Source organism: Sturnira hondurensis, unplaced genomic scaffold (genome assembly GCF_014824575.4).
Source record: "Sturnira hondurensis isolate 20B ecotype Veracruz unplaced genomic scaffold, ASM1482457v3 Scaffold0022910, whole genome shotgun sequence".
In the NCBI taxonomy this organism is placed as follows: Eukaryota; Metazoa; Chordata; class Mammalia; order Chiroptera; family Phyllostomidae; genus Sturnira; species Sturnira hondurensis.
Window position 1 is genome coordinate 5,778,136 of NW_028095541.1, and position 27,799 is coordinate 5,805,934.

The following is a 27,799-nucleotide window of genomic DNA, read 5'->3' on the forward strand; positions in this document are numbered from 1 at the left end:
TTTGACCCATTTATTGTTTAGTAACATGTTATTTAGCTTCCATGTTTTGTGTGGTTTTCAGTGTTGTTCTTGTGATTGATTTCTAGTTTTATAGCATTGTGGTCAGAGAAGATGCTTGAAATGATTTAAATCTTCCTGATTTTATTGAGATTTATTTAGTGTCTGAGTATCTGGTCTATCCTAGAAAATGTTTTATGTGTACTTGAAAAGTATGTATATTCTGCTGTGTTGGTGTAAAATGCTCTGAAGATATCAATTAAACCCATTTGATCTAGTGTGTTGTTTAAGGTCCCTGTCTCCTTGTTAATTTTCTGTGTGGAAGATCTATCCATTGAAGTCAATGGGGTGTTAAAATCCCCAAATATGACTGTATTTCTGTTAATCTTTCCCTTTATGTTCATCAAGATTTGCTTTACATACTAGGTGCTCCTATGTTTGGTGCATAAATGTTTACTAGGGTTATAGAGTTATATCCTCTTGTTGGATTGTCTCCCTTATCATTATGTAGTTTTTTCCCCTCTTACTCTAGTTTTGGTTTTGAAGTCCGTTTTGTCAGATATGAGTATGACTACTCAAGCTTTCTTTCCTTTCCATTTTGATAAAATATCTTTTTTCAGCCCTTTACTTTTAGTCTGTGTTTATCTTTTGATCCAAGATGGGTCTGTTGGATGCTGTTGCAGACTGCTCTACCTGGTTTTTGGAATTGTATCTCAACCCCTGGTGGTTAAGGGCGAAGGACAACCTTCGGAATGCCAGCTGCAGGAGACAAAGCTTGTCTCTGGTAGCAAACGCTGCCTCAGTTTCTTCTTCCTGTACCCAAAGCTTGGTCAGAAGCTTTGACGAGTAAGACCCCTCACAGCAGGGGGCAACCTAAGTCAGACTTGATCACTTGGGAGGCCTTCATGGAAGGACTCGGGGGGCTGCAACAAGGAGCAATGGACTCTCACCCTCCAGCTTTGACATAGCCTGAGTCCCCATGTTCTCTGGGAGAAGTGCTTCCTGGCTCTAATCCCCTTAAGCCTGAATACCTGATGGGGAGAGGTGCAGCTCCTTGCCTTGCTAGAGCGTGTCCTGGGGAAAAATCTGGCATCACAAAGACTTCCTGATAAACCTGTGAAATCTGCTCTGCTAAGAGTGCCTTCATTCATATGTTAAGGGTTCGAGCAAGAAACCCTAAAACTCTGTTCCTGAAAGACTCTGACTCATAGTAAGCCCTCAGATTTCTTTATACTGTTTGATCCTTGCTGCCATATATTCCTGTGTATTACAACCCAATAAAAGGCCCTAGAAGAGGGGGCTTGAGGCCTTTTTCTCCTCAAAAAAACCTGGCTGCTACTGGCCTTTTTCCTCTGAGAAACTGGCCACTGCTCACTTCTCCTCCCCAGGCAGATCACATCATGTTTTGGTCATATTCACTCTCATCCATGGCACTTGGGGAGACTTATGAGGGATGTCGCTACCACAGGAGGCAACATATGTAATTGTCTTATTTTCTCACCCATTCAACTACCCTATGTCTTCTAGTTGGAGAATTTAAGCCATTTATGTTTAAGGTGATTGTTGATAGATATGTATTTAGTGCCATTTTATTGTTGTACTATTTTCCTGGTTTTTTTTCTTTCTCTTTTTCTTCTTTTCTTAAAGTAAACCTTTTAACATTTGTTGCAGTACTGGTTTGGTGTTAACAAACTCCTTTAGCTTTTTCTTGTCTGGGAAGCTCTTTATTTCTCTTTCAACTTTACATAATAGCCTTGCTGGGTAAAGTAGCCTTGGTCATAGTTTCTTGCTTTTCACTACCTTGAATATTTCAAACCACTCCCTTCTGGCCTGAAATGTTTCTTCTGATAAATCTGATGACAGTCTATGGGTGCTTCCTTGTATGTAACTACCTGTTTTTATCTTGCAACTTTTAGCATTCTTCCTTTTTTTAAGACTTCTGATTTTAATTATGATGCATCTTGGTGTAGTCCTCTTTGGATCCAACATGTTTTGTACTCTGAACTTTCTGGACTTGTGTGTCCTTTTTCTTCACCAGATTAGGGAAGTTGTCAGTCATTATTTCTTCAAATAGGTTCTCAATCCCTTGCTTGCTCATCTTTCTGGTATTCCTATGATACAGATGTTGTTATGCTTCATGTTGTCCCATAAATTTCTTAAGTTTTCCTCATTTCTTAAAATTACTTTTTCTTTTTCCTGCTCTGCCTCAATGATTTTTTCTAGCTTGTTTTCCAAGTCACTAATTTGCTCCTCTGCTTCACCTAACCTACTATTTATTCCTTCTGGTATTATTTATTTCAGATATTGCATTCTTTGTTTTTGTCTGGTTCTTTTTTATGGTTTCAATGTCTTTTTTCATGCTGTTGATTATCCTTGTAATCATTACTCTAAACTATCTGATAAGTTTCTTGTCTCCATTTCCTTTAGTTCTTCTTTTGGATAATTCTTTTCTTTCATTTGGGATCTGTTTCTTTGTCTTCCCATTTTGGCTGCTTCTTTGTATTTGTTTCTATGTATTAGGCAGATCTGCAAAGACTCTGGTGCAAATCTATGTCAGATACTCCCTGTGACTGGTCCTGGGCAACCAATTTGGAGCTATCAGCGACCCAGAGCTTGTGCCTCCCTCTATTGGGCATGTGTGTGCGTGTGCAGAAAGAACCAGGCTGCACACAAAGGCAGTCTTTTACCAGCACCAAGCCTGTGGTTAGTGTTGCATCTACCAACCACGAGAACAAATGTCAGAGACTTTCAGGGTTTCAAAGATGTTACTTTATTGGCCAAGTTTAACCTGTGCAGAGGCGAACTCTCAAAGTGTCCAGAGACACGGTGCCCGCAGGGGCTGCAAACGAGAGTCGTGCCTAGCGCTTACAGCCAAGTACTTATATAGGGGCAAGCAAGCAAGCGTTGCACAGAAGCAGATGTGGCAGTTAGCTGTTGGCTCACAGAGCCCGAGAGCGGGAACAGGGTGGGGTCTGACTCAACTGAAAGGAAAATTTTGAAACTAAACAGATGGCAATCAACTTACAGGATGTTTGCTAGGGACACAGGCTCCTTGGGGCTGAGACTATTTTTCTTGTTCCCAACATTCCCCTGTTTTCTTTGGGGGTATGTCAAACCTTTGACTCTTCATCACTCGGGAGGATGGTGTAGGGTTGGGAGAGTACCATCAGCTTAATCACTTCAATTCTCTCCTTGATGAAAGCAAGTACTTTATTTAACATAATAGGTCCTATGGTGACTACTAATAAGAGCACTAGGAGTGGTCCAGCAATAGCAGATATAAGGGTGGTTAGCCAAGGGGACATCTTGAACATAGATTCATACCAATGAGAACTTCCTTCTTCTCTATTTCTATCTTTTAATCTTTTGGTGAGTGTTTTGATATTTTCTCTAATTACTCCAGAGTGGTTAGCATAAAAACAACACTCTTCCCCTAATGCAGCACATAACCCACCTTGCTGGAGGAAGAGGAGGTCTAGTCCTCTGCTATTCTGTAAGGCTACTTCAGCAAGGGAGTCCCCTTGGTGTTCTAGATATATTACCTGATCTTGGAGGAGGGAGCTACCTGAGGTGCTGTGCCTCTCATTGGCTGCGTGGCAGAAGCAATTTACAGAAGCGGAATGCGGAAGTTAGACTCGCCTACGGGGCGTTCTTAGGCTAGCAGAAAAGGGGCTATTCTCTATCATTCCCCACTGTGGGTGCTTAGACAGCGCTTCGTCTAAGCATCCAATAACGGGACTCTCTGCTCTTGTTGTTGCTGGAGCATGAGAATGTGGCTAGTGGTCTTCCGTACTAGTGCTCCTTCTAACTGGCTGACTACTGTTCTGATGGCCCAGGGTCCTACGGTAATGACTAGGATGAGGATGATCGGGGTCCTAGGACGGGGGCTAGGAAGGAGAGAAGAGTGTCCTGCCACCAGGAGGATGCTCCTGTCCCGCCCCTGGGCCGTAGTCTGTTTTTAACAAAATAGCAACACTCTTCTCCTAGCAATATACAGGTCCCCCCTGTTGTTCAATTCAGAGTATTAATGAGGTTTCTTTCCTTATCATTTTTATCCTCCTGTAATTAACTATTAGGAGGGGTTCTGAGATTCCTTTCTCCTTCTAGAATCATATAAAGGACAATGGACGAAGGTCTCGTCTTCTTATAACTACTTCAGGCTGGACATGGACGTCGTCCTACCTACCCTTGGGTCAGGGGTACCCTGAAAGAGGAGGAAGTGGGTGCAGCACAGAGGGAGTCCTTCCTGCAAGGGGAAGGACCTTACAGGGTCCTGGTCAGTTGGCTGTCACCAGGAAGTCGCAGGCTTGGTGTCCAAAGGCTGGCATTACTGGACCGTTGGCCTTCTGGTCAGGTCATATTCTGGAGGTGACAGATTAGGCAGGTCATAGGCATACGGCCTATGTAAACAGAAGAACACACAGGTTAATTCACACAATAATCCCAAACCAGTTGCTGTGCCTGTGAGACTGTCTTTTGGGATGACATTCCATTGCAAGGTCCTTCCTGAAATGACATTTAACAGTGGCAATTGGACAGGTCCCTTGCACCTGTAAATTGTACATCTTTGGTGGCATCACAAACCTGGTTTCAATTCTTAAATGAAAATAAGACACTTTGAAGACAGTTAGCTGCGCCATTCTGATATCCAATACTGAGCATAGTGATTTTCCTAGAACTATAATTTTTCTCCTTAAGATCACCCTCACTGTTATTACAGGGACTACTTTAGGTCCCACTTTTGATTTTGACTGTTCATTTGCATAAACACATCAAGAGCAGCCTGATGATCATAAGATCACTTATGATCTTTAAGTCTGCTTTGCTGGAACTCACACAGGGAACCTTCAGATTGACTTCTCAGTCTGCCTCTCAGGGCACAGAAGCAGAGCCACACATCCACCATCTGGCTTTGCCTGTACCAGTCATTTTACTCAAATCCTTGAGCCTCCATTGTGCCTACAGGTTCCTTTTAGCCATCTTTCAGGAAGGCAACCTTCGTTCCTTCCCCAGAAAGACTGGCACAAACCGCACAACCAACCAAAGTACCAGGTTTTTCCTGTGGGCTTTTGCTAGCTTCGCAAGTCAATCCCAGTTCCTCTGAGCTCTCTGGTAATGACCAGAACCCATACATGCCTCCTTCAGGCATGACATTCCAGTCAAAGTCCTGGTTAACAAAACCACTATTAATGACTGGTCTTACTGGTTTTATGCAAAGAAACCTTACGTCATCATTCATTCCTTCAGAATGCCAAATTCTGGAGGGATCAGGTAGGGAGAAAAACACAAAGCCTGAAGGAAAATCTTTCTCCTAATACCCATCAAGATGCATCTCCATGCCTTATACCTTCTATTACTACCACCACATAATTTCTTTCCAAAACTTTTATATTTCCATTTATTTTTATAACTTCCCACAGACTTTCTGCAATATTCACAAACCTTCTATAGCCTTTTTACCTATCCAGATTTATCCATAATTCTCCTTTTTTTTCAATTTTTTTAATTTAATTATTTTTCAAGTACAGTTTTCTGTCTATTACTCCCATCCCATCCCACCCCCCATCCTCCCCCTCCCTCCCATTTCCACCCTTCTCAGTTGTTGTCCATGTATCCTTTATATAGGTTCCTCTAAATCCCTCCCTTATTTCCCCTGAAATTCCCTCCCCTCTCCCCTCTGGTCACTGTCAGCCTGTACTCTATTTCAGTGTCTTTGGTTATATTTTGCTTGCTTGTTTGTTTTGTTGTTTAGCTTCCTGTTAGAGGTGAGATCATATGGTATTTGTCCTTCAACACCTGGCTTATTTCACTCAGCATAATGCTTTCCAGTTCCATCCATGTTGTTGCAAAAGGTAGGAGCTCCTTCTTTCTTTCTGCAGCATAAAATTCCATTGTGCATAATTCTCTTTTAATCCCTGTTCCTTTCCCACACTGGGACTATTTTTCTTGTTCCCAACAGTTAGCTAAAGTCTCAGAGGTCCCAGAGATCCACCTTGCCTGTAGACTTTCTGTTAGGCTTAAAGAGCGAAAGTCTTCCAGCTCTACTCTGCATCAGGTCTTAAGCACCACAGAGTGAGGCAAGGGTGATTCCTGTAGGTGGGGTTATTGCTTTCCTTCAGGCTGATGCTACCTGATAGGGAGTGCTCTGCCTGAGAAAGGTGGCCTCTACAGTATGGGGAATGACTTAGAACAAGGATCCTGGCAGCTGTTCCTTCAGTTCTCTCCCCAGAGCCACCAGCTCTAAACTCTCCTCACATGTCTCTAGTCTGCTCTGCTCTCCCTCTGCCAGAGCACAGGGTACAGAATTTTGTGCATGCATTGACCCTTTAGAGGCTCTCCCCATCTACAGCCATCTCTCCCTGGTAGACAAAGACCCCTGCTGCTTTTTGCAGCTGGATTTATCTGTGTTCTATTCCTGGTTGTGGTACTGTAGGCTGGGGAACCCAGGTTGCATTTACACCCCCCACTTCTCAGGGGGAATCCCCCACAGCCTGAAATATCCCTCCAGAACTTCAGCTGCTGCCATTGAGAGCCCAGCTAGCCATTTTGCGCCTCCTCAGCTCTCCCTACCAGTCATTTTGTGGTGATGTGGTTTCTTCTGTCTGTCCGTGGTTATAAGGCTTCTCTCTAGCTAGTGTTCTGTTGGTTATTCAGGATGTTTTTTCTGTAAGTTAAGTTGTAAATCCAGTTTGGTCCTGGGAGAAGGAGTAGCTTCCACTTACTCCTCCACCATCTTAGGTCCTGGCAGGGAAACACTTTTAGTTTTTGCCATTTGTTGGCTGAAGGTTTGTTATATATGGTCTTTATTATATTGAGATATTTTCCATTTATTCCTACTTTGGGGAGAGTTTTTATCATAAATATGTGCTGGATTTTATCAAATACTTTTCTGCATCTGTTGATATGATAATGTGGTTTTTAATTTTACCTTTTGATTAGGCAATGTATCATGTTTGTTGATTTATGAAAATAGTACCATCCTTGCATCCCCAGAATAAATACCACTTGATCATGGTGTATGATCTTTTTAATGTATTGCTGCATCTGGTTTGCTAATATTTTGTTGAGGATTTTAGCATCTATGTTTATCCTATCTTGTTTTTTTTCAAATTGAGAATCTCCATCCATCACCCATTCTATCGCTTATCCTTTCATCACCCCGAGAATCCTAAGCCTAGACAAAGAGAAAGTCCATAAGTAATATGTTCTTTAAGTGAGTTTAGAAATTATTCAGGAAGAAGTCATAGTAATTTCAATGGTTATGAAATCCTAAGTTTCAGACAAGGAGATACCATCTATCTGAACAGCATTATATTCAAGCACATGAATTTCCCTAGACAATATTATACTCATCACAGCCTCTGTAACATATAGTTGTATGGATTGTGCAGTGCACAAAAGGAACGCATCTAAGAAAGTATTATTCACATAATAGATATTATAGATGCAGTACTTAGAACAATAATGAAAACATTTTTTCAGAAGATAGCAGTAAAATAGCTTGCTCTAAAAAATCAGTAAAATACGACAATTTTCTGTAGATGGAAAGTGTCTGCTTTATACAAAATAAAAAAAATGAGTTATCAAGTGTTCTAAATCCTATAGGTAAAGATAGTACTCACAGTAGGTTCAGTAGCTTAGAGAAAAGAGTGGTCACCAATCACAGGGTGAACTAGTCATAGTTTCAGGGAGGGCCTGGCTATTTAAAAGAACAGGAAATTTTTAATACTTTGTAGTTAAGAAAGCATAGGATTTGGACAGTTTCTATAGCTCTGTATAGTTTTTTTGAACATTCAAAACCTGTTCTTCTATGAGAAGCCTTTTCTGACCATTGGTTTCAAAAAACATATTCTCCCACCATTATCCTCAATCTCCTTAACCTGCTCTGTTTCCAGAATAGCACTCATCATGACTTGATTTTAATTTCCTTATGCATTATGTCATTTTTGTTTATTTGTTTATTTTCTGTGTCTTTCACTAGAATGCAAATTCCATGAGACTAGAGGTCTTTATCTGACTTGTTCACCACTTTGATCCCCAATGTCTAGAACTGAGTGGTCTCATACAATAACCCCTAGTTACATGTAGCTATGTAATATAAGATAGAGTTAACTAAAATGAATACAATGAAAGTTGGTTCCTTCAGCCACTTTAGCTGTATTTCAAGTGTCAATAGCTACATGTAACTAGTGGCTATTGTCTTGGATGGTGCAGATATAGAACTTGTACCATCACAGAAAGTCCTGCTAGACTGTGCTGATTCAGAATAGTGGCTGGCACAGAGGAAGTGCTCAGCAAATATTTAATGAATGAGGTTAAATCAATGTAAGCTGCTGAACTTACCTCTTTGAGCCTCCTGCTTTCTCACCCATAGGATGGAAAACAATAATTTAAAACTTGTGAGAATTAAATGAGATGATGAAATGAAATAACTTTATAGTAGAAGAATGTAAATGATTGTTGTGGTAATTCAAGCTTGCCCAGGCTCCTGGAACCCTGGGTGCAAATGTGATTATGCAAATAGGAAAGATTCACATTTCACGGGCTCTTGCCTTTGTGTACATACTACACAAGTTGTATCCTGTTGGTCTTCCTGATGGCTGACCCTGGAGGGTGGCAGAGCCCCTTACTGGCCACTCCTGTCAGCAACTAGCTTGACAATGTTGATAACAGGGCCATGGATCCGTCTCCAGAAGTACTGAGATTCACAATGAAAAACAAAAGTCTACAACTTAAAAAAAACTTAAATTCTGTGGTCTGGATTCAACCAACATTAAAGTGTTTATGACTTTCTAAATGCCAACCGAGACCTAAAGCAACGCTTGATTATCTAATCTTCACGGAGTCTTGCATCTTCCACACCAACTCAAAGGTTCATGCCTCTCCTCAAGTCCTCCCTTTCTCAGGTTTGCCATGTAGGCATCAAAGCTCCGCAGCAGGTGAATTCTGTAAGAGCACAGCTCTGTCAACTTCTGCCTACAGCTTTTCTTGCCAAGTCTAATCTAGATAACAGAAATCACATTCAGTAGTGCAACAGGGAATTTAACACGAACATTTGTTCAATAGGAGGACTGAAAAGTGAAGAGAGGACACTGACATAACATGGTAACATTAGGAGGTGCTACTACCCCCAGGACTTGGGGAAGACAGGGAGATTTGGTGTTGTTAGGCCTTAGAGGCTCAGAGAAAGAGCCTGGGGTGAGCTGGGGGCGCTGGCTGTTACGTGAGGGGTGATATCTGGCAGGGCCAACGGAGTGGAACATGGAGCCAAGGGAGGGCACTAGTGTGATGGTTAGAGTGGCACTGACAGGATTAGCAAGCTAACATTCTCTCTCTCCCTCTCTGCCTTCCTGTTTTTCTCCAGCACCTTGTGTTGGTGGGATTTAAGGCTGCTTCGGCATCACACACCAGAGTATAGAAGGATGAGTTGGGGCAGAGAGACACTCATCCAGGTATAACCATCACAGGCCCTTGTACACACACCGTTGTACACACAGTTGAACTTCTATGCCACAATAGTAAGGACAGTGGTTTATCCTAACAAGATGCAATGCTTCTCCCACATAGAGGCTCTCACTGTCCCCCAAAGGATAAAAGGAGCAAAGGCTAACAGTTGTTGTGTCCTTCCTGGGGCATCTGTGTCTGTTCAGGCTATGTCTCACATAAATATTCATGAACCTACAGATTAAATTATAAACTTAAGCACTACCAACCATCCTTATAGAAAATAATAAGGGAAAAGGAGGAGAGAGGAAAAGTAACGAGATAACATAGAAACACACACATACACATAAAAATAAGGGAAAAAAACCACTTGGCTGCTGGTCTTCATTTCTGTTACTGGTCAGAAGAACATACAATTGATTGTTTCCTTTTCCAAATACTGGTTGCAAGCTCACCCTCATCCAGCATTTCAGCTAATCAAGTTTTTTTGTGTTTCCGCCCCCCCTAGCTAGAGGGTGGGGTGGTGAACCAAACTTTTATTTTTGAAGGATATAGAAACATCCAAAACCCTACCTTTAAAAATTGACTTATTGAGGTAGGACTTACATGTATTTATTGAAGTGTATATTTCAATGACTTTTGATAATCTATGCACCTGTGTAAACACCACCATAATCAAGATACAGAATACTCCTATTACCTCGAGTTTCTCCTGTGCCCCTCCTGAGGCAGTCTCCTGCACCCCCACACCCAGAGAGACACTTTACAATTCTGGAGTTGCATACAGATTAATGATAGATATGCTCTTTTGTGTTTGGCTTTACTTGCTCAACATAATGTTATTGGGACTCACTCATGTTGTCCCAGGCGTCACCAATTTGTTTTTTCTTATTGCTGAGTAGTATTGCATTACATGAATATGTCAAAAATTGTTATTCTGTTTCCTATTTGAGCTGTTTCTGGTTTTGGGCTATTGTGAATAAAACTGCTAAGAATCATCCTATACACATACTTGTGTGGACAGTTTTTATTTCCCTTGTGTAATACCTAGGAGTGGAGTTGCTGAGTCATACATTACGTATATATTTCACTTCAGAAGAAACTGCCAAATTATTTTCCTACATGATTCTTCTATTTTGCATTCCTACCAGCAATATACTAGAATTCCATTGTTCCACATCCTTACCAACACAAGGGGTTTTTCATTTGTGCCACGGTGGGCACGTAGTGGCATCTCATTTGTGGCTTTAGTTCACATTTTCTGTTGACTAATTGTGTTTATCATCTTTTCATTGCTTATTGACTGTTACTATATCTTCTTTGGTGAACTCTGTCTTCAAATCTTTTGCTCACTTTTTAATCAGTTATTTCTTTCTTTGAGTTACAAGATTTCTCTCTATGTCCTGAACACAAGCTTTTAACCAGATATGTGTTTTACCAATAGCTTCTCCCAGTGTGTGGTTGGTATTTTTATTTTTCTTAACAGTGTTGTTTGAAAAGCACCTTGACCACATGCAGAAGTCCTCGGTACTATAACCCTGAAAACTGTTTTCTGTGCATAAATATTCATCATGTTTCAACATTTTTCTATTAAAAACTATGCTGAAATGAATGACTTAGTCTGTCTTGGTGTCCACTTGTGAATAATTCTGTAGGACTGGAATCACAAAGCCAAAAGGACACATACATTTAAAATTTTGACGTTTCAAGCACTGTCAGGGGAGGGAAATGGGTTCTGAGATTTTTCACCTTATTGCGAACTAAAAAGTTAATGTGTCACAGTTTTGTGGAAGTTGACCGAAGACATGTGACTCCTGGGTTAGAGATAAACGAACTTGTTACTCATAGCAGTAGCAATAGTGCTAGAGTGTTAGCGTGTGTGTCTACACCAAATTTTGGAGCCCCCAATACCCTCAGCGTTACATGGAGGGCCAGATGGACCTGGCATTTGCAATGGGCCAAGGGCCAGCACTTTTTAGGCAAAGAGCCAACATTGTAATGAGCAGCAAACAAGCCAGTCCCCTTTCACCACAGGAGTGAGCAGTTATAGGGTAATCACTCTTCGGGTACCTTGACCTCTTTGGTTGCCTGCATGAATAGCTACAAAAACTGCTCAGTATTAGTAGATTGATAACCCTTGGTATCTTGTACACTCAGCAGGAATGCTCAGGGTTCATGGTGACAGCTCTCGCAACACCGTAATATTTTTGGATTTTTTTTCGGCCCTAGAGAGCTTGTGACAGTTTAAGCCTGCCTTCAAATATACAAGAAAGAGCCTTGGTTGCCAATATGGAAATATCATCAATCTTTGAAGTTTTGGCCAATCTGATGGGTGAAGAATGGCATGTTAGTTGTGTACTTGTCATTTCTCTTGAATTGAGCACCTTTTCAAAGTGCATTGATAATTTCTGAAACTTTTTCAAAGCTTAGTCTTCCCTCTGACATTCCTCTTTCCATGTTTCTGACTGGGGTAAACAAATAAAGGAAAAGGTCCATTTGTCATGAGTGCTGGTGTGGATGTGTTTTCCACACCACTTGAGTACTAATCATCTTTAATGGGATGCCGGTGGCACTTCCCCTGCGCTGTGTGCTGTGTGGACACAAACTGCTGTCTGTCACGTGATGTGTGATTCCCTTTCTTCTTGGTTGCTGGCTCTCAAAATGTCCAGGCATCATGCAGTGTAACATTTCCTTTGAGGTAGGAAGTACAGTTCAGATAGCGCCCACCGTTCACAACCCCTTAACTCACTGATGTGGAATTAAACTAGGCTCCTGTTTCATAGGTTATGAGCCTGGAGCTTGACTTTCTGCTGTTCTAACTTTTCATCTGCGGGAAGACGACAGATATCTGTGTAAAGGTATAGTCAGTGTAAACTCAGCAGTAACCGCCCTTAGTTTAAAGCCTAAACTGGGGTGTAGTGAGGAGCTACCTATACCTTTAAACGGGAAATCCTGGTAATAGTTTTCTTGGAGTCCTTTGGGGGTAAAACCATGTGGCAGCCTGGCAGTGCCCCCCTTACACACTGATTTTAGGCTGCACGGTGAAAATGTGAAAAACAATAAATTACTGGACTCCGGGTGTCTGGTCCTCTCGCTTCCTACTGGCATTTCCTCCAGTTGGTCTTGCGGGGCGGATCCGCCCGCACCCCTGCGCTCTGAGGGAGCACCAGGAGAGGGGTGGGGCTCGGTCTGCAACCACGCCCTTCAGGGGGTCGCCTGCCCGCCCTAGCCAATCCGGAGTGGATCTGTGCAGCTCAACTCCGAGCCCAGCCAATGGGCGAGGGTCATGGTCTGCCTCGAGGAACCTTGCCCCGAGCTGTGCCCGGATTTCGAGCTTGCTGCGCGACCTCCTACCCGCGGTCCCTCCGGGTCAGCCCGACGCTAGCATGGCTACCTTGGCCGCTGGCTCCGTGCTCATTGTTGGCAGGTAAATGGCGCCTGGGAGGCTCGCAGGCGGAGCGCTATGGAGAACAGTCTGGGTACTCTCCGCGCTGACGCAGGGGCGGTTCAGAAAGCTGACTGCGCAGGCGGCACGCAAAAGCGGTTTAGGGGGCTCTCTGGGTGATGCTGCCTGTCAGCGAGCCCAAATAGACGTGCCNAGTTTAAAGCCTAAACTGGGGTGTAGTGAGGAGCTACCTATACCTTTAAACGGGAAATCCTGGTAATAGTTTTCTTGGAGTCCTTTGGGGGTAAAACCATGTGGCAGCCTGGCAGTGCCCCCCTTACACACTGATTTTAGGCTGCACGGTGAAAATGTGAAAAACAATAAATTACTGGACTCCGGGTGTCTGGTCCTCTCGCTTCCTACTGGCATTTCCTCCAGTTGGTCTTGCGGGGCGGATGCGCCCGCACCCCTGCGCTCTGAGGGAGCACCAGGAGAGGGGTGGGGCTCGGTCTGCAACCACGCCCTTCAGGGTGTCGCCTGCCCGCCCTAGCCAATCCGGAGTGGATCTGCGCAGCTCCACTCCGAGCCCAGCCAATGGGCGAGGATCATGGTCTGCCTGGAGGAACCTTGCCCCGAGCTGTGCCCGGATTTCGAGCTTGCTGCGCGACCTCCTACCCGCGGTCCCTCCGGGTCAGCCCGACGCTAGCATGGCTACCTTGGCGGCTGGCTCCGTGCTCATTGTTGGCAGGTAAAGGGCGCCTGGGAGGCCCGCAGGCGGAGCGCTATGGAGAACAGTCTGGGTACTCTCCGCGCTGACGCGGGGGCGGTTCAGAAAGCTGACTGCGCAGGCGGCACGCGAAAGCGGTTTAGGGGGCTCTCTGGGTGATGCTGCCTGTCAGCGAGCCCAAATAGACATGCCAGTCGTTCGGGGTGGGCAACAAAAAGTCTGTCTGCAGAACTGTGTTGTTAACCATTCCCATTTATGCAAGAGAAAACCAAGATTAAGCGGTTTAAATATCCAATTTCATCGGCATTAAGGGACCGACATAGGACGAACCCAGCTGGGGGGTCTGATGGAAGCGCGTTCTGATCCCCACGGAGTCCCGGGATCGGGAACAGGTGCTTATCGAAAACTCCCGGAGTGCCTAAATCCTTGGGGGGAGTGCGCCCTTTCCAGAGGGGAACGCTGGAACCCAGTTTGCTAAAGTGAGTTTAACAGCCTAAATTCTAGCCAAATTGTTCTGGTTGGTGCCCCCACCCTTTATTTTATATTTCCTGCTATTTTTTTTTAATGAAAAGGGTATTTATGGGTACCTTACCATTGGTAAGCTCTCATAGCACTCTATCCACATGTTGATACCTGCTATTGATAGTTAGAAGCAACTTTTTGGGGGTGGGCTTGTATCCCTTTATGCCTCTAAGGTGTTGGCCTATTTGACGACCCCCCTTTCTTCATCAGTTTTACAGTCCTTTGAAGGAAGGAGTCAGGATGCCTTCTCTCTGCTTTCTTTATTTCTTTTTTTTAAGATTTTATTTAGAAGGGGGGGAAGAGGGGGAGTGAAACATCAATGTGTGGCTGCCCCCCACCCCCGCCCCCCGGCACCCCCTACTGGGGACATGGCCTGCAACCTAGACATGTGCCGGACTGGAAATTGAACTGGTGACGCTTTGGTTCACAGGCCAGCACTCAATGCTCAATCCATCAAGCTACCTCAGCCAGGACTGTCTGTTTTTTTTGTTTTGATCACAGAGCAAGTGGCATTAACTATGCCCTTGTCCTTTCCAGACACGTGGTGGGTATGGCTGCCTAGTGAAGGAATATGAATATGTATATCCACCATATATATGATTATATATATATATATCCCACCCCTTCCCCCAGCACACACACCCAGTATACCAGGTGTTGTGACTCTGTTTGCCTTTAAGTTTTGATGTCCGGGGCTGGCAGTTGTATGTCTCCCACCATGCCTTGGAGTGGTGTTCTTTTGGCACCTAATCAAGGGGAAAAGAGCACAGTTTCTTCTTGGAGCTGGGATTGGCAAGTCAGTTACTTCTGATTCCTTGAGGGAGAGTGACAAGGAATTAGACAGGAGATGGCAAACTGTAATGACCACAGGACTTAGTGCAGTATAGAAAGTCCCATCTATACCCACACCCTCTGCACCTCAGCAGACACCCATCTCTGCTTCTGGGGTAGCGCTGCTTTCTTGCCCTTCGCCCTTTCTCTCTGCTTCCTTTCTTCTCTTCCTCCTCCTTTCTTTTTCTCCCCTGGTCCCTTAGGTAATTAAAAAAACACCCATTTGAATTCTATAAAACCTGGTTGAGTTTCATTCTCGGATTTCAACAGACTGAAAAATACATAGTATTTTAGTATCAGAAAACTGTTGGGACATTGTATTTCCATCAACATCAGACTCCTTCCTAAAAGTTATTGCTAGAAATATAGTCTCTATTTAATTATTCATTGATCTTTTCACAAACTCCACCCTTCCTAAGGGCCACTTAGCTTTTTAGTGAACCCCAAAGCAAGTCCTTTCAGAATGGTGGGCTTGAGAGAATAAGAGTCTGACTTAAAGAATTAAGATGGTTGTAGAACTGTGAGAACATGAAGAGAGGGAAAATCTGGTAATGATAGCTTTAAAAAAAGGGAGTAGAAACTGCTATCCTGAAGACAGATTTGCATTTGAGTGGTGTCCTCAGGCATTCATTTCTGTTGGCTTTACACATCTACAGAGGAACTTACTCCTGTATATAACACCGTGTTTCTCTGTAACTGAAGTTTATTAAACAGAAACATCATGTAAATTGGAGTCAGGAGCTCCCTGAAGAGGGAGCTCTCATGCCCTATCACTCAACGTCAATTACCCCAAACAGGAAAAGGCATACTTTCCATCTCCAACAGGAAGTGTTTCTACTCTGTTACTCCAACAGAAGGAAGGAGGATCTTCTAGTGAGCAACCACTCAGCCAATGAAAAGCCAGTACACTTCACTCCCAGTTTCCACCAATGGACTCTGCTTACAACAGTGCCTTTGAACTCTCCCTTTCCTCTACAAGAGAATGTTCCTCTCCTTTGTCTTCTGGACTTGCATGTGCTTTGCCATTAGACTGCATGTCCAGAATTGCAACTGTTTGTTGTTCATAAACCCATTTTACTGGAGAAATATATGGCTGTTTGTTTAAAGTCAACAACTGGTATGGCATTGTGTTTCCCAAATTTTAGGCCTTGAACTTGGTTTAAAATTGGAATCTGTACTGGGAAGAAGACCAACCATGACGTATTTCTAGTCCTCCTTTTCACTGGGCACACTCCTTCAGGACTGAGCTGAGGGGCCATCTCCTCCAGGAAATGTTCTACTTCTGGGACCTTCCCCTTAGAGTACAAACTGTATCATCACTGGTTGGGTATCAATCATACCTCATCCTAGTAGACAGATGTTTGAATGTTTATAACAGATTGCCTTTTAAAAAAAACAAAGTGAAGTGTAAAGGGCTTGCTAGGATGTTATTTTGTATCAAGTAATGCATCTTTGAACTAGTTTCCATTTTTTTCCTATTCCAAAATTTTACTTTGAGGTGATTATATACATTTTTGTAAGAAGCTTTCTGAGGCATGAATTTTTTCAAATTTTTGCATTAAAATGGATATACTTTTCCATTCATATACTTTTTTAAGGCTTTTCCCATCTCATGTTTGTTGCATTCATCTTTTACTTCTGGGTTTATAGAATTTTTTTTGTGTGTGTATGTATGTACACACAAAATATATCCGTATAATATATATATATATATATATATACACACACACACACACACACACACACACACAGAGCAAATTGTAGGGTGTTCCAGTTACTTGAATCAGCTCAAACACTAAATGTGTTCTTCCTAGGAAACTTTTAATAGCTCTTTTTAGCAAATATCCCATAGCCTGCTTAGATCAGGAGTATAGAAACAGTTTTATTTCAACTTTTGCCAAGTGAATATGTGGCTGTAGAATGGAAAGATAGTTTAAAAATTATGTAGGGTGAGTTTATCCAAAGCTAAATGCCATTTATGATAAATATAGAATTGAACAAATTTTATTGCTTAACTTTTCTCTAGTGCTGCTTTGCTGCTGTGTAACAATAAATTTTTATAAATTTAGAAGCTTTAAAGCATATTAGAATTGCCAGAATGGTAAGGGCCCATTATATGGTCCCCAGGTATCAAGGCTTTTAGAAAAAGTTAATAAGATGTCACATGCTCTAATGACAGGAAGCAAATGGCATTTGGGTCTGATGTAAGTTAATACTGAGGACAAGAAAGCCCAACAGAAACCAAGGCTATAAACTTTCCTTCTGGGCCTGTGTAGTTTGTGCAATCTCTGTACCTCTCTCTACATTAGTCAGCTCCGTACATTCCCCCTTTCCTATAATGCTTACATTCCCCCACCCCCTGACTTCTTTATCTTGCATATTCCTGCAACCCTAACATCATAATCTCTCAAATCTAGTTCCTGTTCCTGCTCCTGATTTACAGTTTCCATATTTTGGGCCCTCTCCTGACGGAGGGGAAATCTGATTGGCTCAGTTTCTGTATGTGAGCTAGGCTACAGATATCATTGGGTGTTGGTAAGCCAGTTGGGCTGCTTCTGGTTGTTTGTTCACTTCCCATTCACTAACTTCCCGTTAGTGACTATATGTGTGGTGGGGTCAGGGGATCTCAGGAGTCGGCATTCTGCTCTTGGTTGGTCCTATAGGAGGATGTGGGCAATACAGTAAAAATAAATACTACTTTGTCTTTAATGCTTGTTATATAGGCTATAACTAATTTCTCCCCAACATTTTTTAATGAAAATTCTCAAACACGCAGAAAACTTGAAAGTACAGGAAAAAGAATATCCATATACCCACTTATGTTCAACAAACTGAAAAATTTGTTATATTTGCTTTCTCTGTGTACAACTTACTTAATCAATTCTGCATATTAGATGGTTAGCTTTACTTTTTTGCTTATATAAATTCTACTCTGAATAAATATCTTTGTGCATTGCCCATGTGAACTAAAAATAAATTCCAGAAGTAAAATGTCTGGGTCAAATATTGTAAACACTTACAGTTTTAATACAGGGTGGTTGATTTCCTCCAGACACTTTATATCAGTTTACATCCTGCAATAGTTGGTGTGTTTGCATTTCTCCACAATGTAAGCAACGTGAAGCATTGTCAGTTTTTTATTTTTAAAAAATATTTTATTTATTTATCTTTAGAGGGGAAGGGAAGGAGAGAGGAAGAGAAACATCAATGTATGGTTGCTTCTTGTGCATCCCCTGCTGGACTGTTTCATGCCGGCAACTGGTCTGCAACCCAGGCATGTGCCCTGACTGGGAATTGAACCGCGATTGTCTGGTTCACAGGCCTGCGCTCAATCCACTGAGCTACACCAGCCAGGCATTGTCAGTTTTTTTTTAAATCTCTGCCATTCCAATATATATCTTATTTGCTATTATTAGACTAACAGTAAAATCTGTTTTCAACTTAGTTGTTACCTGTTCATTTACTTTTTAAAAGGCTTTTCTTTTCTCATGTTTGTTGCATTCATCATTTACTTCTGAATTTATAGGAATTTTTGTATACTTATATGTTATAAAAATTATTTCTCTTGGACCTTTGTCTTATGTTGACTTTTTTTGCCATAAGCAAAGTTAAGATCAGTTAGTTTATTTGGGAAACACTGTTCAAACATGCAGACCATTGTGGCTTGGAGTGTTGCACAAATGTCTTTGGTGGAAAGATTGGAAACTAATATTTTAAAGTGAATACCCTCCTCGCCCACTGCATTTGTGGATGACGGGCCTCTTGGAGATGTGGTTAACTTCTAGATGATTCTAACATATAGAATAGCTGGGAGTGGGACTGGGTTTCCTTACAAACTAACTACTGAAAGAAATGAATGAATTATAACAGTAGATAATCATTTACGTGACTGCTGCCCTTTAGAAAAATAATGTGATCCACAAATGCAAGTCACATGCATAACAAAATTTTATCTTAGTTAACTTAAAGAGTAAAAAGAAAAGATGAAATTAATTTATTTTTTAAAAATATTTTTTATTGATTATGCTGTTACAGTTGTCCCATTTTCTCCCCCCCACACCCCCCCCCCCACACTTAGTTCATATCCATGGGTTGTACATATAAATTCCCTGGCTTCTACCTTTCCTGTACTATTCTTAACCTCCCATTGTCTATTTTCTACCTACCATTTATGCTACTTATTCCCTGTACCTTTTCTCCCATTCTCCCTTCCCCTTCCCCACTGATAACTCTCCATGTGATCTCCATTTCTGTTCTTGTTCTAGTTGTTTGCTTAGTTTCTTTTTGTTTTTTTTAAGTTCAGTTGTTGATAGTTGGAGGTTGTTGTCATTTTACTGTTCATATTTTTATCTTATCTTTCTTAGATAAGTTCCTTTAACATTTCATATAATAAGGGCTTGGTGATGATGAACTCCTTAAACTTGACCTTATCTGAGAAGCACTTTATGTGCCCTTCCATTCTAAATGATATCTTTGCTGGATAGAGCAATCTTGGATGTAGGACCTTCCTTTTCATGACTTGGAATACTACTCTCTAGCCCCTTCTTGCTTGCAAGGTTTCTTTTGAAAATCAGCTGATAGTCTGATGGGAACTCCTTTGTAGGTAACCCTCTCCTTTTCTCTTGCTGCTTTTAAGATTCTCTTCCTATCTTTAATCTTGGTTAATGTAATTATGACATGCCTTGGTGTGTTCCTCCTTGGGTCCAACTTCCTTGGGAGTCTCTGAGCTTCCTGGACTTGCTGGAAATCTTTTTCCTTTGCCAGATTAGGGAAGTTCTCCTTCATTATTTTTTCAAGTAAGTTTTCAATTTCCTGCCCTTCCTCTTCTCCTTCTGGCACCCCTATAATACAGATGTTGGAACGTTTAAAGTTGTCCTGGAGGTTCCTAAGCCTCTCCTCATTTTTTTTTGAATTTTTGTTTCTTCATTTTTTTCTGGTTGAATGTTTATTTCTTCTTTGTAGTCCAAACCACTGACTTGAGTTCTGGTTTCTTTCCCTTCACTTTTGGTTCCCTGTATATTTTTCTTTATTTCACTTTTTATAGCCTTCACTTTTCCCTCTATTTTGTGACAATACTCAACCAATTTTGTGAGCGTCCTGATTACCAGTGTTTTGAACTGTGCATTTGATAGGTTAGCTATCTCTTCATCATGTAGTTGTAGTTTTTCTGGAGCTTTGATCTGTCTTTTCATTTGGGCCATTTTTTTTTGTCTTGGTGCACCTGTTAGGTAGTAAGGGGCGGAGCATTAGGTGTTCCCCAGAGCAGAGCAATCCACTTCTGTGGAATGTGGCACTGTCTGTGGAGGAGGGGTATGAAGGGTGACAGTGCCCCTTGTTCAGCTCTTTGCCGGCTTTCAGTCACTTCCACAGCTACCCACAGGCAAATTGGGCTCTTCTGGTGGCTGATTCCCTGGGGAGTGGTTTTGAGTACATTCTAGGACCCTGTGGGTCTCTCCAATGAACTCCTCTGTGAGGCTGGGAGTTTCTCCTGCCCCTGCAACCCCCAGAGGTTTTTTCAGTCAGAGGCTTTGAGGCTTTATTTCCTTGCACTGGAACCTTGGGTTGGGTGGTCTCACTCCCTAGTTGTTCCTTGCCGTTTATCTGCACGCGGACGTGGGACTGCCTGCTCTGCCAGCTGCTGCCTTGCCACATGTTCTCTCCACCCAGCTGCTCATCTCTGCCCCTCCTACCGGTTTGGAAAAATGTTTCTTCTTTAACTTCTTGGTTGTCGGACTTCCATACTATTCGATTTTCTGTCAGTTCTGGTTGTTTTTTGTTTTTAAATTGTTGTTGTCCTTCTTTTGGTTGTGTGAGGAGGCACAGTGTGTCTACCTATGCCTCCATCTTGGCCAGAAATCCAGGTATTCAAATTAATTTAATAATATGTTTAATCAGCATAGTATATCCATAGTGTTATTTCAACATGTAATTTATTTTTTTATTTTTTTAAATATATTTTATTGATTATACCATTACAGTTGTTCTATTCCCCCCTTCATTCCCCTCCACCCGCACACTCCCTCCCCCACCATTCTCCCCCCCTTAGTTTATAACCACGTGTCTCAAGTTCTTTAGATTCTATATTTCCCCCACTATTCTCACCCTCCCCCCTATCTATTTTCTACCTACCATCTATGCTATTTTCTGTGCCTTCTCCCCCCTTATCCTCCTCCCACCCCCTTGTTTCTAACCCTCCATGTGTTCTTCATTTCTATGGTTCCACTCCTGATCTAGCTGTCCTCTTGCTTTGCTTTTGTTTTAGGTGTGGTTGTTAATAACTGTGTGTTTGCTGTCCTTTCATTGTTAATATTTTTCATCATCTTTTTCTTATATAAGTCCCTTTAGCATTTCATATAATAAGGGCTTGGTGATGATGAACTCCTTGAACTTAACCTTATCTGAGAAGCACTTTATCTGTCTTTCCATTCTAAATGAAAGTTTTGCTGGATAAAGCCATCTTGGCTGTAGGTCTTTGGATTTCATGACTTGGAATACTTCTTTCCAGCCCCTTCTTGCCTGTAAGGTCTCTTTTGAGAAATCCGCTGACAGTCTGATGGGTACTCCTTTGTAGGTGACTGTCCCCTTATCCCTTGCTGCTTCTAGGATTCTCTCCTTCATTTTAGTCTTGGCTAATGTAATTATGATGTGCCTTGGTGTGTTCCTTCTTGGGTCCAACTTCTTTGGGACTCTCTGAGCTTCCTGGATTTCCTGGAAGTCTATTTCCTTTGCCAGACTGGGGAAGTTCTCCTTTATTATTTGTTCAAATAAGTTTTCCACTCGTGGCTGTTTCTTTCCCCCTTCTGGTACCCCTATAATCTGGATGTTGGAATGTTTAAAGATGTCCTGGAGGTTCCTAAACCTCTCCTCATTGTTTTGAATTCTCATTTCTTCATTCTTTTCTGGTCGGATATTTCGTTCTTCCTTCTGGTCCATTCCATTGATTTGAGTCCCAGTTTCCTTTCCATCGCTATTGGTTTCCTGGACGTCTCCCTTCATTTCAATTAGTTTAGCCTTCATGTGTTCCTCTAATTTGTGACTATATTCTACCAATTCTGTGAGCATCCTGATAAATAGTGTCTTAAATTGTGCTTCTGAGAGGCTGGCAATCTGTTGGTCGCTTAGAGTTATTGGCTCTGGGACTTTGAGTTCTTCTTGCACCATCTTTTGGGCTGTTCGTGCCTGTTCCATAGCAGGATCGGAGCCCTAAAGTGTTCACTAGAGCAGGGCAACTAAGTCGCTGGGTTGTGACGTTGTATGTGGGGGCGGGGTCAAAGAGGGACAAAGGCTTCCCTCTGCTGCCTGCTTCCGCGACCCCCACCGGCACCGCAGCCACCACCGTCACCAGGCCCACGTGTTTCGTTCCACTGCACGTGAGTGTGCCACTGCTGTCAGCCCTCCACCACTGGGTTCGCCCCCTGAGGCCTACGTGGTCCGTCTCACTGTGCGTGAATGTGCGAATGCGGTCAGTCTGCCCCACACCCTGACTGGTTCCAGGCTGCTGGTGCGTCTAGGTCGGGGGATCTGTTCTGCCCGACCCAGCTCTGCTGCTGGCTCCGCCTCTCTTACCATCCCCCTTGAACGGTTCGTAGTTGTCAGACTTCCGTATAATTCCGTTTTCTAGTCTTTGGGTGTGTCCTAGTTCTCTAAAACTTTTGTTGTATTCAAACTTGGTTGTGGGAGAATGCACAGTGTTTCCACCTATGCCTCCATCTTGGCGGAAGTCCTCAACATGTAATTTATATAAAATATGAATAATGAAATAGTTTACTCTTTTTCTTGGTATTGTCTTTGAAATCCAATGTGTATTTTACACCTGCAGTGTACCTCACTTCACACTGGTTCAGACCTTAAACAAATAGGCAGATGTTTCTCCAGCAAAATAGGTTTATTCAGAACAACAAAGACTTGCGATTCAGGACCTGTACTCTTCTGGCAAAGAACAGGCGAGTCCTGAGAAAAAAGGAGAGGAACACCCTTTTATAGAGGAGAAGAGGAAGTTGGGAGATCTGTGAAGAGTTTTTCCCGTCAGGCTCCACCATCATCTCAGGCATGAGAGTGCCCCCTTTGCTTCCCACTTTCATTTTAAATGAGGTTTTTGTTGATGAATTTTTTCATTGCCACTTTTCAAGTGCTTCACAGCCTCATTTGGCTGGTGGCTACTGTCCTGGACATGTGGATTTAAGGAATGATGTGACCTTTTCTAATTGAGAAAGCAGATCTTCAGAAAGCTGCCTTCTCTCCTTCCTTCTCTCCCTCCCACTGCAGTGCAGACCCATTTGAGAGGTGTTTAGACTTAATTTAAAAAAGCCAGTCAAGTTGTAGGAGGAAGTTCACCGAATGAGATTAATCTATTATGTTTTCCCTTATGGAAAGTCTTTTCTTAAAAGCTGCTATAGCACTTGGGGCTTTTGTAAAGAGACCAGTTGAAGCCCCTTACCCTTCTGCCTTTGTTCAGCCTGCCAGCCCTTCCTGTTCCCCATCCTGGCCTTTGTAGGGCCCTTTTCCTTTGCACCAGTTCTCTCAGTTTCATTGTGTGGTGGACACAGAATGCCAGGGGTCCCAGTAGACAGATTGAGGGTCTGATGCTAAGGGCGCTTGAGAGGCCAAGTGGAGCTGTCGTTCCTCTGGGGGTCAGGAACGAGAGGAGCCTGGCCAGCATGTGGGCAAAGGCTTTTACATGTATGGGTGAGTCCTTTTGTAGAAGTATGGCAATGAAAAGAATTCTTTTGGGGGGAAATGTATTTGTGGCTCATGTCCTACATACCGTAAAGTGCAGAAATCCTATGTATAAAGCTTGATGATTATTATAGAGTGAACACACTGCTATAAACCCCACTGTGAAAGTATTCTTCATTCAAAGCTTAGACTGCATTAAGGGCTTCCTTTGTAGTTAAATGAGTCACCATATGTTTCAAAAATTCCAATAAGGGCAAGAGGAAAAATGTTTAAAGTCAATGGCTGGCCAATTGCGACAACTGGTGTGAATATTAATTGACCTAACTAACCACCTTGCAGCTCTGGAGTGTGTGTGTGTGTGTGTTTGAAGAAGAGAAAGATGTTTTATGTTGAACTGTCTCTTTCAAAACTCTGGGTTTCTTTTTTCTTCATGTGTTCTAGACAACTCAGTCCAGTAGAACCTTCTGTAGAGATGGAAATGCTCTCTATATACTGTTGCTGTCCAAGATGGCAGCCACTATCATACGTGGCTGTTGAGTATTGGAGATGTGTTTTAAACTGAGTTTTGAAATTTATTTAATTTTAATGAATTAAATTGCTGCATGTGGCTGGAGTTTGCCATATTGGACAGTACAGGTTCAGAGCACAGAGGATTTTATAAAAAATTGTAGGCATATGATATGTAAAATTTAATTTCAAGAGATTTCAATATTGTAGAAGAATATGGAGCAAAATCTACTGCATAATCCCACTCCCTTCTCTAGAAGCTTAGTAGAGGTTATTTCGGTTGTTTTTATTCTGTTTTCTCACTAAGTGGCTTCATGTAAGAAACCTTATAAGAAGATGATAGCCCCTCTTAATGACCCCTTATACATTTTAAAGGCTTAGCTTAAGTGAGCATCATGTGAGTGCTTTGAAGCTCAGATAGCACTTCTGTGGCATCAGCAGGATTTTTCAAGCTCTTTCAATCACCTGGGCCCAAAAACTATGACAGAGGCTGTGGGGACTGTAACAGTCTCTGGTGTGAGGCTTTTCCTATGCTCAGAACCTTAGCTAAATAAGGAGGAGGAGGAAGTGGGGGGAGGTGGACGGGAGAATGCTTTTTGGAGCCTACCCTGTCACTGCTATTCCAGCCTCCCTTCCCCAAAGTGTCTCATATAATTTCTACAGTGAAGTAATACCACGACTGAGACAAGTTTGCATTTACTATACATTCAGGCCACCTGCAAGCTGTAACTTAGCTGGTTATTGTTTCCTGAATACTGGCAGAGGATGTGAGACTCCAGGGTCAGAGACAAAGCACTTTATTGATCACAGCACAGCAGGCAGTATGAACAGTATACTTACATTGGTCCCCCTTTTCCCCAAGTCCCCTGGGGGCAAAGTGAGGAGCCAGGTATATACCTTCGGATTCAGTGAGTATGTTTCAGGGGAGGGACCTTGAATTCAAGGAAGCTACTGTTTTTATAGTAAGAGGTAAGTAAGCTTGTCATTTGTCCTTGAGGAATGTTATTTTCTTCTCTCAACATTGCTTTGCAAATATAACTCTGAGAAATGGTTTGGGGCCTGGCAGTTTATTTGTTGAAGAACATGGGTCATTTGTTATAAATTTTCCACATTCTGGAATTTGCTGAATATAACCCTGTAATGTCATTTAACACATTCATCTGTCCCTTTATTTCCAATATATCTGAAACAGTGGGCAGAATGTAGTGGTAAGGACTCAAGAGTCAGACTGCTGGCGTTCATCTCAGCTCCAGAACTTAAAGCCTGTATCATCTTAACCCACGTGTGCCTCAGTTTTCCTTTGTATAAATGGGATAATAATAGCACTGACCTTGAAGGACTGTTGTAAAAATTAACAGAGTTGAGACACATGTCATGTTTAATGTTGCCTGGTGCCTAATCACATACTCCAGTGCCAGTGGTGATAGCAGCCAGTTATTTCTGTGGAGAGACGGGTACTGTTCCCTGGTCTTCAGGGTAAGTGACTTGCCTAAGACAGTGGTCAGATGGAGGTTCCCATAGGGGCCTCTCACATGCATGACATCCTGCCACCTCCCTGCTGTGACTTTCTGTTTCTGTGTGAGTGCGTGTTAACTACCTGTCTGGTGGTGCTCCATGTGCAATGTTAATGCTGGACTTGAGTCAAGGGTTCAAGAGCTCTTAGTGAAACGTAACATGTAAAATCAATACAGCTGTCAAAATGTATGATTAAGACATTAAATACTTTAAGAATAGGATGCTGTATAATTTTAAAAATTTGCTTCTGGGTTAAAATGAAAAACTGCTCAATTACTAAGTTAACTGGAAGCCTCCCTTGATTTTCTCTCACTTTAGTGGCCTCATTGGGCGAAGCTGGGCTATGTTGTTTGCCAGTGGAGGCTTCAGGGTGAAACTGTATGATATTGAACAACAGCAGGTAACAAACGCCCTGGAGAACATCAGGTAAGCGGCTGGCACCTCTGGGAGAAGCATTGACTCTGTTGCTCTCAGTGGGTCTTACTTTTCATACTCAAGGCCATCAGCATCTGTGACTTCACTCTTTCACGTCACAACTATTACACTACAATTGAGCTGGTAAAGGCTAGACCTACAGCAGTTGAAACATGAACTAAGAAGGGACTCAAGTTGTGAGGAAAGGATCCTTAGGGTTGTAAAGATGTGTGGTGGGAGTGGGGGAACTGAATCTAAATCTTTCTTGCTGTGTTCCACAGGGCTGCAGGGCTGGGCGTCCTGCCTTCTCTCTAGGAAGGTGAGCTGGCTTTCAGCACGTGAGGATCACAACTGCATGAGCCATACCTCTTGGGAACAGAGCTCCTGAGCTTTATTTGATGAATTGATCTAATCATGGCAGGACCCAGATGAACTGTGATATCTGTAGTAGATAAAGGTGTAAGAGTAGCTGAGCTTACCAGATGCTGCGGGGTGAGTTTTAGATGTAACTACAGGGTGCTGAAGAAGAATAGGAGCCAAAGGGGAAAGGATGAGAATGGGGAGGTCAAAGATAGAAGAGCCAAGCTAATGCAGTGTGCTGAAAAGCACGATGCCTGTACTCCCACCCACCTAAGGTGGCAGTCACTGAACACAATTTGACCATCTCAGATATTTTGTTCAAGTGGTTCTTATGCTTCTTTTGAGGATATCCATGAATGTGTAACTTGAATTTTCATTTTTGTGTAATAGAAATATGCTTTATCATTTACTTTATGAAAACACTAATATATAGGGTGTGATGTCAGGCTATAGGCATCAAGAAATTATATACCTGATTCCAATTCTGTTGCAAAACAGATTAAGAACCTGAAACCCAGAGAAGTCAAGTTGCTTCATACATATAGTGACATGTAGCCAATATCAAGATAAAATATCTGTTTAAAAAGCAAACAAAACAAACCAAAGCCAAAAGAAAAAGTAAAAAAAAAAAAAAAAAAGAAACAACCATTATAAAGCTACCTCTCCCTGCACCAATGCTTTATTCTATACCGTTATGGAAGGAAGACAAATTGACATAAACACCTACTAAATTCCAGGCATGTGCCATTTACTAAGGATACGCAGAGGAATAGGACAGATACAGTCCTATCTACTATGGAGCTTATGGTCTAGTAATTTTGCCATGTTAATTCTCATAGTAAACCCTATGAGGCAGATATTTTTGCCATTATTTTATGAGAAAAGTCAGATCTGTGAATGGTCAGTAACCTGCTCACAGACCCAGTAAGATACAAGATTTTAGCTCTGGTCTATCTTCATGGTTTATTTTTTAATCATTTTTATTGTTATTCTGTTACAGTTGTCCCAATTTTCCCCCCTTTGCTCTCCTTCACCCATCCCATACCCTGCTCTCGCAGTCAATTCCCACACTGTTGTCCAGGACCGTTGGACCTAGGGTAAGGGAAATAAAGGAAAAAAATAAACAAATGGGACTACACCAAACTAGAAAGCTTCCCCTGTGTAAGAAACTGTCATCAAAATGAAAAGGGAACCAACTGTTCCCATCAGTTGTAAAACAGATTTTTCAAGCTCTTTCAATCACCTGGGCCCAAAAGCTATGACAGAGGCTGTGGGGACTGTAACAGTCTTTGGCGTGAGGCTTTTAGTAAATAGCACATCTCTTAATCTTAGTGAATAAAACAACCTGTATTTGCTTTATAGAGATCCTCGAAATATATTTTAAATATAATTTCTTGATAGATGCAATCAGTTAGATCACT

At 42.2% G+C, this 27,799-nt stretch overlaps 2 protein-coding genes across 3 annotated transcripts in view; one reads left to right on the forward strand and one right to left on the reverse strand.

The window, feature by feature from the left end:
* The window catches only part of IFT88 (intraflagellar transport 88), a 224,533-nt gene extending 211,947 nt beyond the window's left edge, over positions 1–12,586 (reverse strand). The window contains exons 1-2 of one of the 2 annotated variants that reach the window (XM_037037259.1): positions 12,378–12,586; positions 12,191–12,268 (exon numbers count right to left, since the gene is read on the reverse strand). The gene's annotated coding sequence lies outside the window, so the exon portion shown is untranslated. Of the gene's footprint in view, positions 1–12,190; positions 12,290–12,377 lie in introns of both variants that reach the window. The other variant, XM_037037260.1, reaches the window with a different exon arrangement.
* An 866-nt stretch (positions 12,587–13,452) lies between these two features.
* Positions 13,453–27,799, forward strand: part of CRYL1 (crystallin lambda 1) — a 132,320-nt gene continuing 117,973 nt past the window's right edge. Inside the window, exons 1-2 of the mRNA XM_037037267.1 lie at positions 13,453–13,574; positions 25,923–26,030. Of these exons, the coding sequence (XP_036893162.1) occupies positions 13,534–13,574; positions 25,923–26,030 (149 nt within the window). The 5' untranslated portion in view covers positions 13,453–13,533. The remainder of the gene's footprint in view (positions 13,575–25,922; positions 26,031–27,799) is intronic.